The following is a 12485-nucleotide window of genomic DNA, read 5'->3' as shown; positions in this document are numbered from 1 at the left end:
ATTCGTGTTTATTTTTTGCAGCTATGCGGTGTAGATGGGAGCTGCGAGGCATTTACAAACCAAAAATGGAAAGGTGGGCAATAACAAAATACGGAGGGGACCATACATGTATATTGAATCAAATGTCCCTCGAACACGGTAATTTAGATAGAGTATATGTTGCTTCTTTATTGTTAGGACATGTAAAATGCAACCCGTCGTACGGAATCAAGCATGTCATCCAGACTGTGAAAGACCATACCGGATACGATATAGCATATCAAAAGGCATGGTACATTTGAAAATGGCACGTGAGATGGTTTATGGCACATGGGAGAGCTCCGTTCAAAAGCTACGTTGGCTCTTTATTGTTAGGACATGTAAAATGCAACCCGTCGTACGGAATCAAGCATGTCATCCAGACTGTGAAAGACCATACCGGATACGATATAGCATATCAAAAGGCATGGTACAGTTTGAAAATGGCACGTGAGATGGTTTATGGCACATGGGAGAGCTCCGTTCAAAAGCTACCCAAATACTTGGAAGCCCTCCAAAAATATAATCCAGGAACGATTGTTGAATGGCAACATAAAGCCCGCGACACATCAACCGGTGCATATGTGATAGGGTAGGTATTCTGGGCGTTCAAGCCGTGCATTGAAGGGTTCCAACACTGTCGCAACCTTATCAGTGTAGATGGGACCCATCTATACACAAAGTACAAGCACAAGATGTTGATTGCTGCTGCCATGGATGGAAATCAACAGGTACTTCCTCTTGCTTTTGCTGTTGTCGATGAAGAATCACTTTTATCTTGGAAGTGGTTTCTTAGACAATTGAGCAGACACATTATACGAGGGCGACGGGGTATCTGCCTTATTTCTGACCGCTATGCTGGTATCACAAGAGCTGTACGTGAATGTCTGGATTTCGTGCCACCTAACGGCGTGCACCGATATTACTTGCGGCACGTGTGTTCCAATTTCAACAGTAAATACAAAAATGTCGTGTTGAAGGATCGTTGTTGGAGAGCTGGCTCTGAATATCAGATCAGAAAATTCAATCGCACTATGGAGGAGATAAAGAAACAGTCCCTCGAGGCGTTTCAGTGGTTAGATAGGATCGACAAGGAAAAATGGACAGCATCACATGACGGTGGATGGCGATGCGGAATTCTGACGACAAATATGTCGGAATGCATAAATGGAGTATTGAAAGGGGCTCGCCGCCTACCGTTGACAGCAATTGCTGAGATGACGTTTCAGCGAAGTGTCCATTATTTCCGTGAGAGGTTAGCAAGAAGTACTGTAATGTTGACCAACAACCAACTGTGGACGGGTTTTGCATATAAGATGTTCACACGTGGGCATCAAAATTCTGTTGAACATACCGTCACCAAACACCATCAGTTCCAACAGTCCGCCTCGGTTGTTACAAGACGTCACGGTGGACATGGAGTCAACACCCATGTTGTCAAAATTGCGAACCGAGAATGTTCTTGCGGCAAATGGACTCAATTTGGTATACCTTGCAGTCACGCTCAAAAGGTATGCGCTGCATTCATGATTAATGCTGCATCAATGGTGAAGGATTATTACGATATAATGACTTATAAGAATACATATTCTAAGTCATTTGAACCTGTACATTCCGAAGATTATTGGGATGTACCGGGATTTGAGTTGGTCCACGATCCTACTATTCGCATCTCGTCGCGCCCTGGTCGAAATCAAACAACACGTATTCACAACGAGATGGATTGGGCGCAAAGGCGTGCACGACAACAAGCACAACAAAGAAATTCTTCAACACAATCGGATGTGCCAGTACCGGGTAGCCAGGATTAATTGTATATTTTTTGTATTTTTTACAATTGTACAAAAATATACACTTTTACATTTATAAATTTAATGTAATTTTTTACAATTGTACAAAATAAATAACTATTACATTTGTACCCTTAATTGTAATTTTTTAAGTTAATGCAATGTTAATTTTATTAATTTTGGATTTTAGTATATTGTTAAAATTAATTATATATAAATTAAATTATATAATAATAATTTAAACGAAAAAAAAAAAGCAAAATTCCCAAGTCGGGAAATAAAATCCTGACTTCAAGTCGGGATTCAGGATCCCGACTTGAAGTCGGGTTTTAAGATCCCGACTCCAAGTCGGGATTCAAAATCCCGACTTGAAGTCGGGATTTTGTTTCCCGACTTGGGAAATTTTGCCTATTTTTTTAAATATTTAATGACGAGTCGCGATTTCAAATCGCGACTCGTCATATTTGTGTTATTCTTTTAAAAATAATTATGATAAAATAATTTTTTTTCTATAATAAAAAAATAATTAACTCATGTTTATATATATAGACTAGTAGCTATAATTACTGAGTAGGCTACTTATTCCTCTCACGTACTTTTCAGGAGATAGATCACACTAAATAGATATACTGGACTTTGAGCCATGCCATTATTCTTATTAGGTGGGTTAGCCGTGACATTTAAAACCCGACCTTTTGGTTGTGTGGTTATTAAATATACTTGTCTTTTGGCGGGTTCGGGTTTAAAATTTTGTAATGCTGATTTTTGCGCTATTTTCCTTTGAGGTTATTTATATGAGGATATCTGGAGAGAGTAAATATAAATTTTTGGTGATATCTATTATCTCTTGTAATATTTATATATTATATTGACAAAATAAAATTTATTTTATGGGTTGCAAAGAAATTGCTTATAGAACAGTTGTAATTAAGGAAATGGTGAAATAGTGATAATTAAATATAGTGAAGTAGGGGGTGCTATAATTAAGTTTGTTGGGTAATTCCTAACAAAGACCATCTGATGTGTAATTCAGTAGAAGTGAAATCGAAGGAAAAGTAGGGAAGCTTTTGTGACAGTAATAATGTATCAAGCACCAAAATATCTTTGGGTGTTTATAGGCCAAGTGTCTGTAATTTTACAGGTTCACATGTCGTGATTTCGATCTTCTAAGTACTTACTAATCAAAAATTATAGTTGCGGACAATGGGTCGGGTCAAACCGGGTGGCACATGACCCGAGCAAAAAAATTATGCAGATCCTTATTCTATAAGGGTATTTTGATGTTTTCGCTACCATTGCTGGTCTATCCCCATCACACATCTTGTTTTAAATTAGTATATTGGCAAAATTACATATTTAGTTCTATATGATAGGGGTTCTTTATTTTTAATTATATGCTTTACGATATTTTCAAAATATCCGAAAATTGGAAAAACTCTACATATTTAATTCTATGCTTTATAAATTTTTCAATATTGTCCAAAACTTGAAAAAATTCAAAATATTTAGTTCCATAAATTCTATAAGGCAGAGGACTAAATGTGTCGAATTTTTGTCAGTTTTGGGACCATTTTGAATATCCAAACGCATGACTAAGCTGTAGAGTTTTTTTAATTTTGGGATTATTTAAAAATTTTGTAAAGTAGAGGGCTATAATTTTTTAAGCTCATATTTTTTATGGGACTAAAACGTGTAATTTTGCCCAATATGTTACATTCAAATAAGAAAATTGAGAAATACTCTATTTTTTTTTTTTTATTTGAACTTAAAGAATTATACTCTTTGAGGTGAAACAGATTGAGAAATTATTTAAAAAATATCAAAAAAAAAAATTTTACAAAGGTGAGGTACTTTTTCAAGGTTTAAAAATATATAGGCAGCACCAATACCCCATTTCGCGGTGCTGCCACATTTTTAGAAAACATTTAAATTTCCTGCAGGCTGCACTCAATGATAGGAAGGATAGGACCCATTCGTCCAATAAAACTGCACAAAAAATATCATGGTTTTTTGTGTTTTAAACACCTTAACTCCATTTTCATTCACAATTATGTTTTCTTCTTCAGTAAAAAAGACCTTCTTTCTATTATTCTTGTAACAAGTTGAAGATTTACCATTAAAAAAGGTTATAGTAAGTCTTTTTATTAAAGTTTTCTGTTAGTTATGCATTTGAAGATTCTTATTATAATATTATTAAAAGTTGAGATTTTGATATGTATTTGTTTTTGTTGTGAAGATATGATAGAGCAGAACATAGTTGATATTGTTATACATTTTGGAGGTCAAAGAATTAATTGAAATGGTTCTGTAAGTTATGATCGTCGTATGATGGGATTTATGAAAATATCTCGTAGTACTACATTTGCTGAGCTAGAAATAATTTTGTATGGAGTGTAGGAATGATTTTAAGTTACATATATATTTTAAATACATAAGATTTAAATTTGGATAAAGGAGAGAGACAGTGTTGCCTATAAAGAAGGATCGGGATATGCAACTTTTTTTTATTCGGCGAAGATATGTGTGTATTAATTTTTTTTTGTCAAAGCAAAGAAAATTACACGAACTACCCCTTCCTTTTGAAAAATTACAGAAACCACCCCTGGACCCCTTTAAAACTCAAAAATGCCCCTATTGACTAGGTCAAGCTGTAAAATAATTTTTCAAGGATAGAAATGCCCTTAGGGGTGTTTTTATAATTATCAAAAAGTCGAAGGAGTGTAAAAGTAATATTTAAAATGAGTAATGTGACCCCTTATACTTTTTTTATTATTTATACTAATTTTTAATTTAAATATAAATTATTATAATAGTTTTTTATTGAATCTTTGTATAAAGTTTCACCTTTTAATAATTAAAATATTAAATTATTTAATTAATATGCAAGTTATCCCTTAGAAAAATTATTAAAATTAAAAATTTATTTATCCTCTATTTTTATTTATAACTAAATTTTACTAAAATTAAAATTAAAAAATAATTTATGTATTTTATATAAATTATATTATAATTAATAAAATACTAATTTATTTATTAATAAGATATTTTAAATTATTAAATTATTTATTTTAAAAAATTTACCCTTCTTCCCAACCATACCGTCACGCCCACTCTAATCCCTGATTCATTAATATATATTTTTAATAAATTAATTAATTTTATTAATTCTAATTAGATTTATATAAAATACATAGATTATTGCCACCACGATCAGTTACAGCTGTAGCTCATTAATTTATTTTTTTTAAAATATAATTACCACCGTGGTAATCATTAATTTTTTGTTTTTAAATCTATGTCACCGCGGTGACATAGGAAATTCCTTTTTTTTTTTAATTGTAAATTACTTTTCTAAATATTTTCAATTCACGTTACATTTCTAATTTTTTATTTTTTCTATATTTTTTAAATAATTACCCCTATTTTTAAGGACATACATATAGCTTTTGTGGTTTAGAGGATTCAAAGACTTTGTATTTTTTTCTCAACAAAATTTTTGTGGTCACAAAAATTTTCTCCCTCCCCCTCTCTCCCTCTTCTTCATTGTATATAAATTCCATCACATCAGAAATCTCCAACACCTCCACCCCAAAAGAAAAAAGAAAGAAAACAAAAGGCAAAGAAAAGAAACCCCACATCAAAACAAAATAATGGGTTCTTCAATGAAATTATCATTGATTCTCTTCTTTACTTGCTCTCTCTTCATTCAGGGAACACTAGGTATGCCTTCCATATATATTCAGATATTGTGTTATATTCTGTATCATTTTGATTCTCATAATGATAACAATAAATATGTTAAAAAATTAGACATACATACATATTATACATTTTTTTGTAATAATATGATTGAATATTTTTCTAATTTTTGTTTTGTACAGCGGACGTGATTTGTGATAATTTACCTGCAAACTTGTGTTCTTTTGCGATTGCATCATCGGGAAAGAGGTGTGTGTTGGAGAGCCATAAAAATACACAAGAAAAAAAGTGTAAGACATCAGAGGTTGTGGTGGAGAAATTATCTGGATACATTGAGACAGAACAATGTGTGAAAGCGTGCGGTGTTTGCCGTGAATCCGTAGGAATATCCTCCGACGTCTTTCTCTCATCGGAGTTCACTGCCCATCTCTGTTCTCCTGCTTGCTACCATAACTGCCCTAACATTGTTGACCTCTTTTTCAATCTTGCTGCCAGTGAAGGTAATTTTCTATAATTATTCCATATAAAATATTACTTAGTAATCTCTTTTTATTAATATACCTTGCTTGTATATTCAGTATTTCTTGAAGCATAATCAAAGCATATATTCAATGATTTGTTTTTTGCAACACGGATGGACCCAAGATTCGATCATTAACTAAATAGATGCTATAAATTGTGTAGGAGTATCTTTGCCAACTCTTTGCAAGAATCAAGAAGAGAATCATCGAGCCATGTTGGCAATTTTGAGTCATGATGGCGTCACCCCTGGGCCAGTTGCTGCTCCTCTTGCTGCTCCTACATCTTTGTAATTTTTGTAATCAAAGACTATAAATTCAATTGTAAACTCATCATTCATTAATTTTTATGGAGATATTATTAATAAACTTATAGAAAATTTAGTCTGAATTAAAATGATGAGCGTATTTTTTATATATATAAAATAATATTTTTGATGTGATTGATCACATATTATCAAATTTGATTCGAGCAAAATCTACTTCTTCTTCTACGATTTATCTTTTAGTAGAAGAAGGGAACAACTACGTTTGTTGTTTTACACCCAAATTTAGTTGATTTTCTTCAAATTGTGCTATAATAACACCTCGCCCCCGAGAAAGTAAAAAGAAAAAGAAAGAACAAAAAATAGTATTTTTTGGAGTTGATTATATACTTAAACCCCTTTTGAAATGTGAAATATACCTTTTTCCTTGAAATGTTCTGAAATTACAGTTACATCTCTCTGAAAATTCTCCTTTTACACTTGATGCTATTCTGAATTAAAAATGTCGAAGTTAGCAAAAAAATACATAAAATTTTTAATTTTGCCCTTCATATAACATTTTCGTGTATGTTTTTGTACTTAAATGAATAAATATAATATATATACATATATAATGTGGTTAACATCATTACATTTTTTCCCTTATAGGTACAAATTGTTACATGAAAATATTAAATAAAGGGTAAAATAAAAATTTATGTAAATTTTTTACTAACTTCAGCATTATTTGTCCAAACCATAACTAAATGAGTCAAGTATAAACGGTGAATTTTCGAAAAAATTGTAACTGTAATTTTGGAATTTTTTTAGACAAAAAGATAATTTCGCATTTTTAGAGGTACTGTAAGTGTAATTAACTATCTCTTTTGTTTTCCATTAGCACAAATCTGGTTTTTAAATTTTGCAATTTCTTATGATTTTACATAATCTATAACCTACCTGCTCATAGATTTTTCTTAAGTGGAAAGCCATGAAAGTTTCATTACAGACAAAAAATCAAACAAAGAACAGAGCCCACTTACAGACTTCTATAAATGTGAGCTCAAACAAAAAAAACACCAAATAATGAACACAGTACCAAAAAAAAATTATTAGCTGCAATACTAATAATTATGACTAAAAATTATAATAAATGATTATTTTAACTATGTAGCATCCCCTACTCGCTACATCTAATTATTACTATTTCATCTTTTTTTTAATCAGAACTCATTCTATAAGTAATTCTCTTTCAACTCGTAAAATAAATTTTAATTTATTAATAATATATATATACCACAAAAGATTATAGATACCTCCAAAAGTTTATATTCACCTTCACTGGATGTTCTCATGTACATAACCTCAAGAAAAATCATACCACAACCTAAAACACAAATCCCGATAAAAGACCAAAATATTTAACAACCCAACAATCAAAAACTCTGGTTTCAGATGTTCCGACTGACCCACCTAATAAAGACCACATCACGGCTCGAAGTCCGATGTGGCTAGTCAATGTGCCTATCTCCTGAAAAGTACGTGGCAAGGAATGAGCTGCCTACTCAATAAGTATAACTAATCAGCCTCTATATATATACATAGGTAATGATTCACGTAAATACAGTCACATCGACAATAGTCATTCATCATATAGCAACATCAGATATAAGAAGTAATACATACTCACAACTGTAAACCAATCCGCGACATAATATTCATTCGTTATCATTTATTAGTTAAGGGCCCCACTTACTCTAGCTGGAGTACATCAGTCAATGGTTTCGCCGGCCATTGTCATATCATATACAGCACAGGATATTCGTTGTGTGATGTCCCCATACTCTTTTACTTCAGCTGTGTAGCAATATTAGTACAGGACATCGCAACAAACATGGTACCCCCACACCACCCCTGTGTGTAGCTAACAATATAGGATATTCTCCGCTGCGCCGAAATATCCCGGTACCCTACGCGCCATGGTACCTAGCTTAAATCATATATTTTTCATATCTCATTATCAATCACATTTTCATAAACCATTGACTGTGTTCCCAACTAGGTAAGCATCATCTTTTATTTCAACTCACAATCGTCATTCTATTCTTTATAATAATCACTTCCTCAATAATAACTCCCAATTTGATTTCATCACAATCAATTATACGATCACGTCATCATACCATTCTGACGTCCAACTATTACAAACACATATGACACATAGTAGCAATTCTACCGATATTAAGGTAATCTAACAAATAATCCACAACTAATTATATAAACAATCAATATACGAAAGCCACGCATAATAATATAATGCAAAGTTCACGTTCGCATCCAAGAACCCAATATATATAATATATACAATAGTACACATATAGATATATATATATATATAAATCCAATTAGCTATACTTACCTTATATCTCAAAATGCTTCGATTTCACGAGGGACTGCTCAACCATCTACTTTGTCGTCACGTCCTATAACAAAATATTATACGTATAATCAATATATATACAATATCATAAACTCTAAATAAACTATTATACAATGTTCGTATATTTTCTACCAATCTTGTAATATTCTATTTATATTAAGGTCCAATCCCTATTCTATTTTCTTTTAAATAACTACATTTTCTAAGCTTTTCAAACATATATTTAATTTACCAAATAATTCATGAGAATTCATTTAATCAAACCTTTTATATATATTTATAACTATAGTTTTTAATAACATCCGTAAATGATATTATCGTTAAAATCTCATTTTTCCTCTTTAATAACATAATATTTCTTAAATATAATTTTTCGAGATATTTTTATGAATTTTCTATCAGTTTATCGCTACTATATAATTTAATTAAGCAACAAAACATAGAATTACGTATTTGGTTAATCATTTCAATGGAATTGTGTAAATTAGCTATAATAATAATTAAATCTAAAAAATCTAATATTTTAATTACTCAACTATATCATTTTTATAGCAAATGTGATAGTTAATACGACACTAATTTAAATAGCCAAAATCATAAAATACTCTGGTAAAATAGTACATCGTTCTATATAAAGTATATTTAATAAAAAGACAAATTAAATAATATAATTATATACATTAATAAAAATTAAAACATAAATTACCTATTTCTTCTTTCGCCCGCGAGGAATTGCAAATTTCTGAAGTAGAAATTTATATATATGTATATGTCATATATATAGGTGTAATGAGAGAGGAGAGGTGGCCGCCACTCTCATCCACTCTCTCTTCTCTTATCATTTTATATATATATATATATATATATGTTTATATAAACATATTATTATATATAATATTATTATTATTTTATTTATTTAATTAAATTTTTCTTAAAATACCCATTACATACTTCCTAATTTTCTTAATTAATATAATTTGCTTTCAAATATTATAACAAACTCCAATTTAATCCGTTCAAATTTTATTATATCTCAAATTTAGTCTATAATTTGTTTACTAATTAAATGTAAAATTCTAATAATTACCAATTAGTCTCCCAATTACGTGGAAAATTCTACGAACGTCACAAACTATGGTCAAACAATAATTCAGAAAACTAGCTTTTCTATCATGAAAAAATTATTTGCCACGGTTAAGAGCTATGGTCAAAATATTTGTCTTGACTTTTAACCATAGCAAATGTTTAGCCACCTTCGCAAAAACCACGGCCACCAACCAATATGTGACCGTAGTTAATAACTATTTGCTACAACTATTTATTATTAACTATAATTAAAGCACAAACATGATTCACGCTTAAGCATTACCCTCGATTTTACGAACTTCCTCCAACCACACTATCCCAACATATGGTTCTCAGGTACTTGGCTCATTCAACAACAAACAACACAATCCTATTTCGTTTGCTACCTTAGAAAGTACTCCAATATAGAGACTTAATAGAATTTTGGACAACAAATTGTATAAAAATCTTACTTTTATTGAAGAAGTATATGGAATATTACATAAAATATTATTTTTTCAGTTGGAGGAGACAACTGATTGGTCTCTCATATGAAAAGAGGACTTGACTCGTTGGGGAAACCCCCATAAAACTGAAAATTAAAAACTACAAAGACTTAAAAATTTAAACTATTATGCTTTGAAGAATCGGAGAAAATTTCTTATGATCCCCAACTGCTTCTTGCTTCTTTATTTATAAACGTCCGTAGTTTTCAAACCCAGACTCCAAACTTATTTTTAGATAACATCACTGTGTCCATATATACACTCATTGGAACATATATACATACATAATGCTAATAATAAAATAAATTACATCCCATGAAACATAACAGTTAAAATGTTTCCCAACCCAATAGCATTTGGATAAATATGGAGGAGGTGGAGGCAATCTGGTTTCTGGCACACTCATTTTGCACAAATGAATATTTTAATCTAATTAAATATTTTGTGGGTATAAAATCTGTATTGAAATTTTTTATTTTTTAATTCAAGGATGTGATTTTCAATTTTGACAACTTCGGAGGTGGAACTTGACACTTTGATCTCCTCAAGTATTAATTTAGGCCTTCAATAATGTTAATTCGAGTGTCTTTTGATTTATTCTGGTATTATTTTTAATTTTTATTTTAGTAAAACTATAAAATCGTTAAAAAAAAATTGTAACGCCTCGTTTAACTGCGGTAGGTCTTTTCATTATGAAGACCATTACAATTAAAAAAAACGTTATAAATTAATAAAAAAGACGTTACAAAAATCGTCCCACTAAAATAATCTTTTTATAGTGCACAACACAAAATGACTAGAAAAATTCACAAAAACACAATGGAGTTAATGCACTGACAGACTTCCTAGCATAAAGATAAATGAGCATTAATTAGATCACTTATCATATTAAAACAGTTAGGTTAGATATTAAATAAAAATTAAGTAAATAAATTGTCATTTATAATAACAATTTTGAAGAGTAAAATAGGTTAAAAGACGAATGACAATCAATTAAATCAACAAAAAGGGCTTTCAATTTGTACTAAGATAGACTAAAAATGTAATTTAATTATTTAAAGTATAGCTACTGCCTATATTATATGGTTTTCTTCATCATTTATAATATAGTAGAGGAAATTTTAATATTTTCAACAATATACGACAGAAATTGCTCCTTGAAAAAGTATATATCACAAGATTTAAATGCTAATTCTAAACAATCACCACAAATATCCATTCCCCAAAAAAAAATAGGCACAAAACCATTGATAAAGATTACTATATTATAAAAAGTGTGAATGAAATCAAATATTCGTATTACATATTATAGTTTTATTAATATAATTACTAATAAAAATATGATTGATATTGTAAAAATAGTTATTAATTAGGCCATTTAATAAGTTATTATGTATGGATTTTTTTTAATCATAAAAGTGGTGAAACGTATCTATTAACAACGGGCAAAATGCATAAAATCCCCATATGTTTTAAAAAGTATGTAAAAAAAACCCTCCTAATAGGCTATTAATAACTACACGGAGTTCATGCAAATTCACCAATTTATGGGTACACTCTTTTTTATGTCTACTACCCATTTAATTGTTCATGATATATTTATTTAATTAAATAATTATATATTTATTCTAATATAAACTTAAATTTGTAATGATAGATATTATATCTTGAAATAGTAAAATTATTTATAGTTCAATAAAAAATTTAAAAACTGAATGGATCAGAATTGAGTAAATTAATATTTGGAATAAAAAAGATTTTTCTACATTTAATTTTAGAACCGTGATACTTAAAAAAAAATAAAAATAATGATTCATTATATTATTGCATTTTTTTTCATTTTTTAGTGCTATTTAATAGATATCAGATCCAAATCAATTTTAAAAACGACCTCCATTATAGAATAATTCTAACGATAAATTATATTATTATATTTATTTTTTTGTGTTTTTATTTTTTTTAATTGATAAAGTAAATGTACGCATAATATAATATCAAAAAAAAAATTAATAGTAAAACAAACATCAATATTTCTCTATGAGGTTTTAACCATAGATTTGGTAGCTATATGTATTACACATCCACATGAATAAACAAAACTATAAGAAAATAATAGAGGCATTTTCTTTCATCCTCAAAATACATATTATTTTATTTAAAAAAAATTAGTTAAATTATAAGAAGCTCCTCTAAGTTTGTCTTAA

General features: G+C 29.8%; 1 protein-coding gene across 1 annotated transcript; it reads left to right on the top strand.

Moving 5' to 3' along the window:
- On the top strand, window positions 5370-6369 carry LOC105164481. The gene is made up of 3 exons (XM_011083135.2): window positions 5370-5528; window positions 5690-6007; window positions 6192-6369. The coding sequence occupies exons 1-3, from the start codon at window positions 5459-5461 to the stop codon at window positions 6317-6319; spliced, it is 516 nt and encodes a 171-aa protein (XP_011081437.1). The 5' UTR covers window positions 5370-5458; the 3' UTR covers window positions 6320-6369.

This window comes from Sesamum indicum, linkage group LG6 (assembly GCF_000512975.1).
Source record: "Sesamum indicum cultivar Zhongzhi No. 13 linkage group LG6, S_indicum_v1.0, whole genome shotgun sequence".
In the NCBI taxonomy this organism is placed as follows: Eukaryota; Viridiplantae; Streptophyta; class Magnoliopsida; order Lamiales; family Pedaliaceae; genus Sesamum; species Sesamum indicum.
This window is presented reverse-complemented; position numbering and strand designations above follow the sequence as displayed.

What these genes read in the sequence shown, in the direction of transcription:
- LOC105164481 (XM_011083135.2), top strand. Translation starts at nt 5,459, where the DNA reads ATGGGTTCTTCAATGAAATTATCATTGATTCTCTTCTTTACTTGCTCT. An exon ending in CTTCATTCAGGGAACACTAG is followed by an intron (nt 5,529 to 5,689) that starts GTATGCCTTCCA and finishes TGTTTTGTACAG; the next exon opens with CGGACGTGATTTGTGATAAT. An exon ending in CAATCTTGCTGCCAGTGAAG is followed by an intron (nt 6,008 to 6,191) that starts GTAATTTTCTAT and finishes TAAATTGTGTAG; the next exon opens with GAGTATCTTTGCCAACTCTT.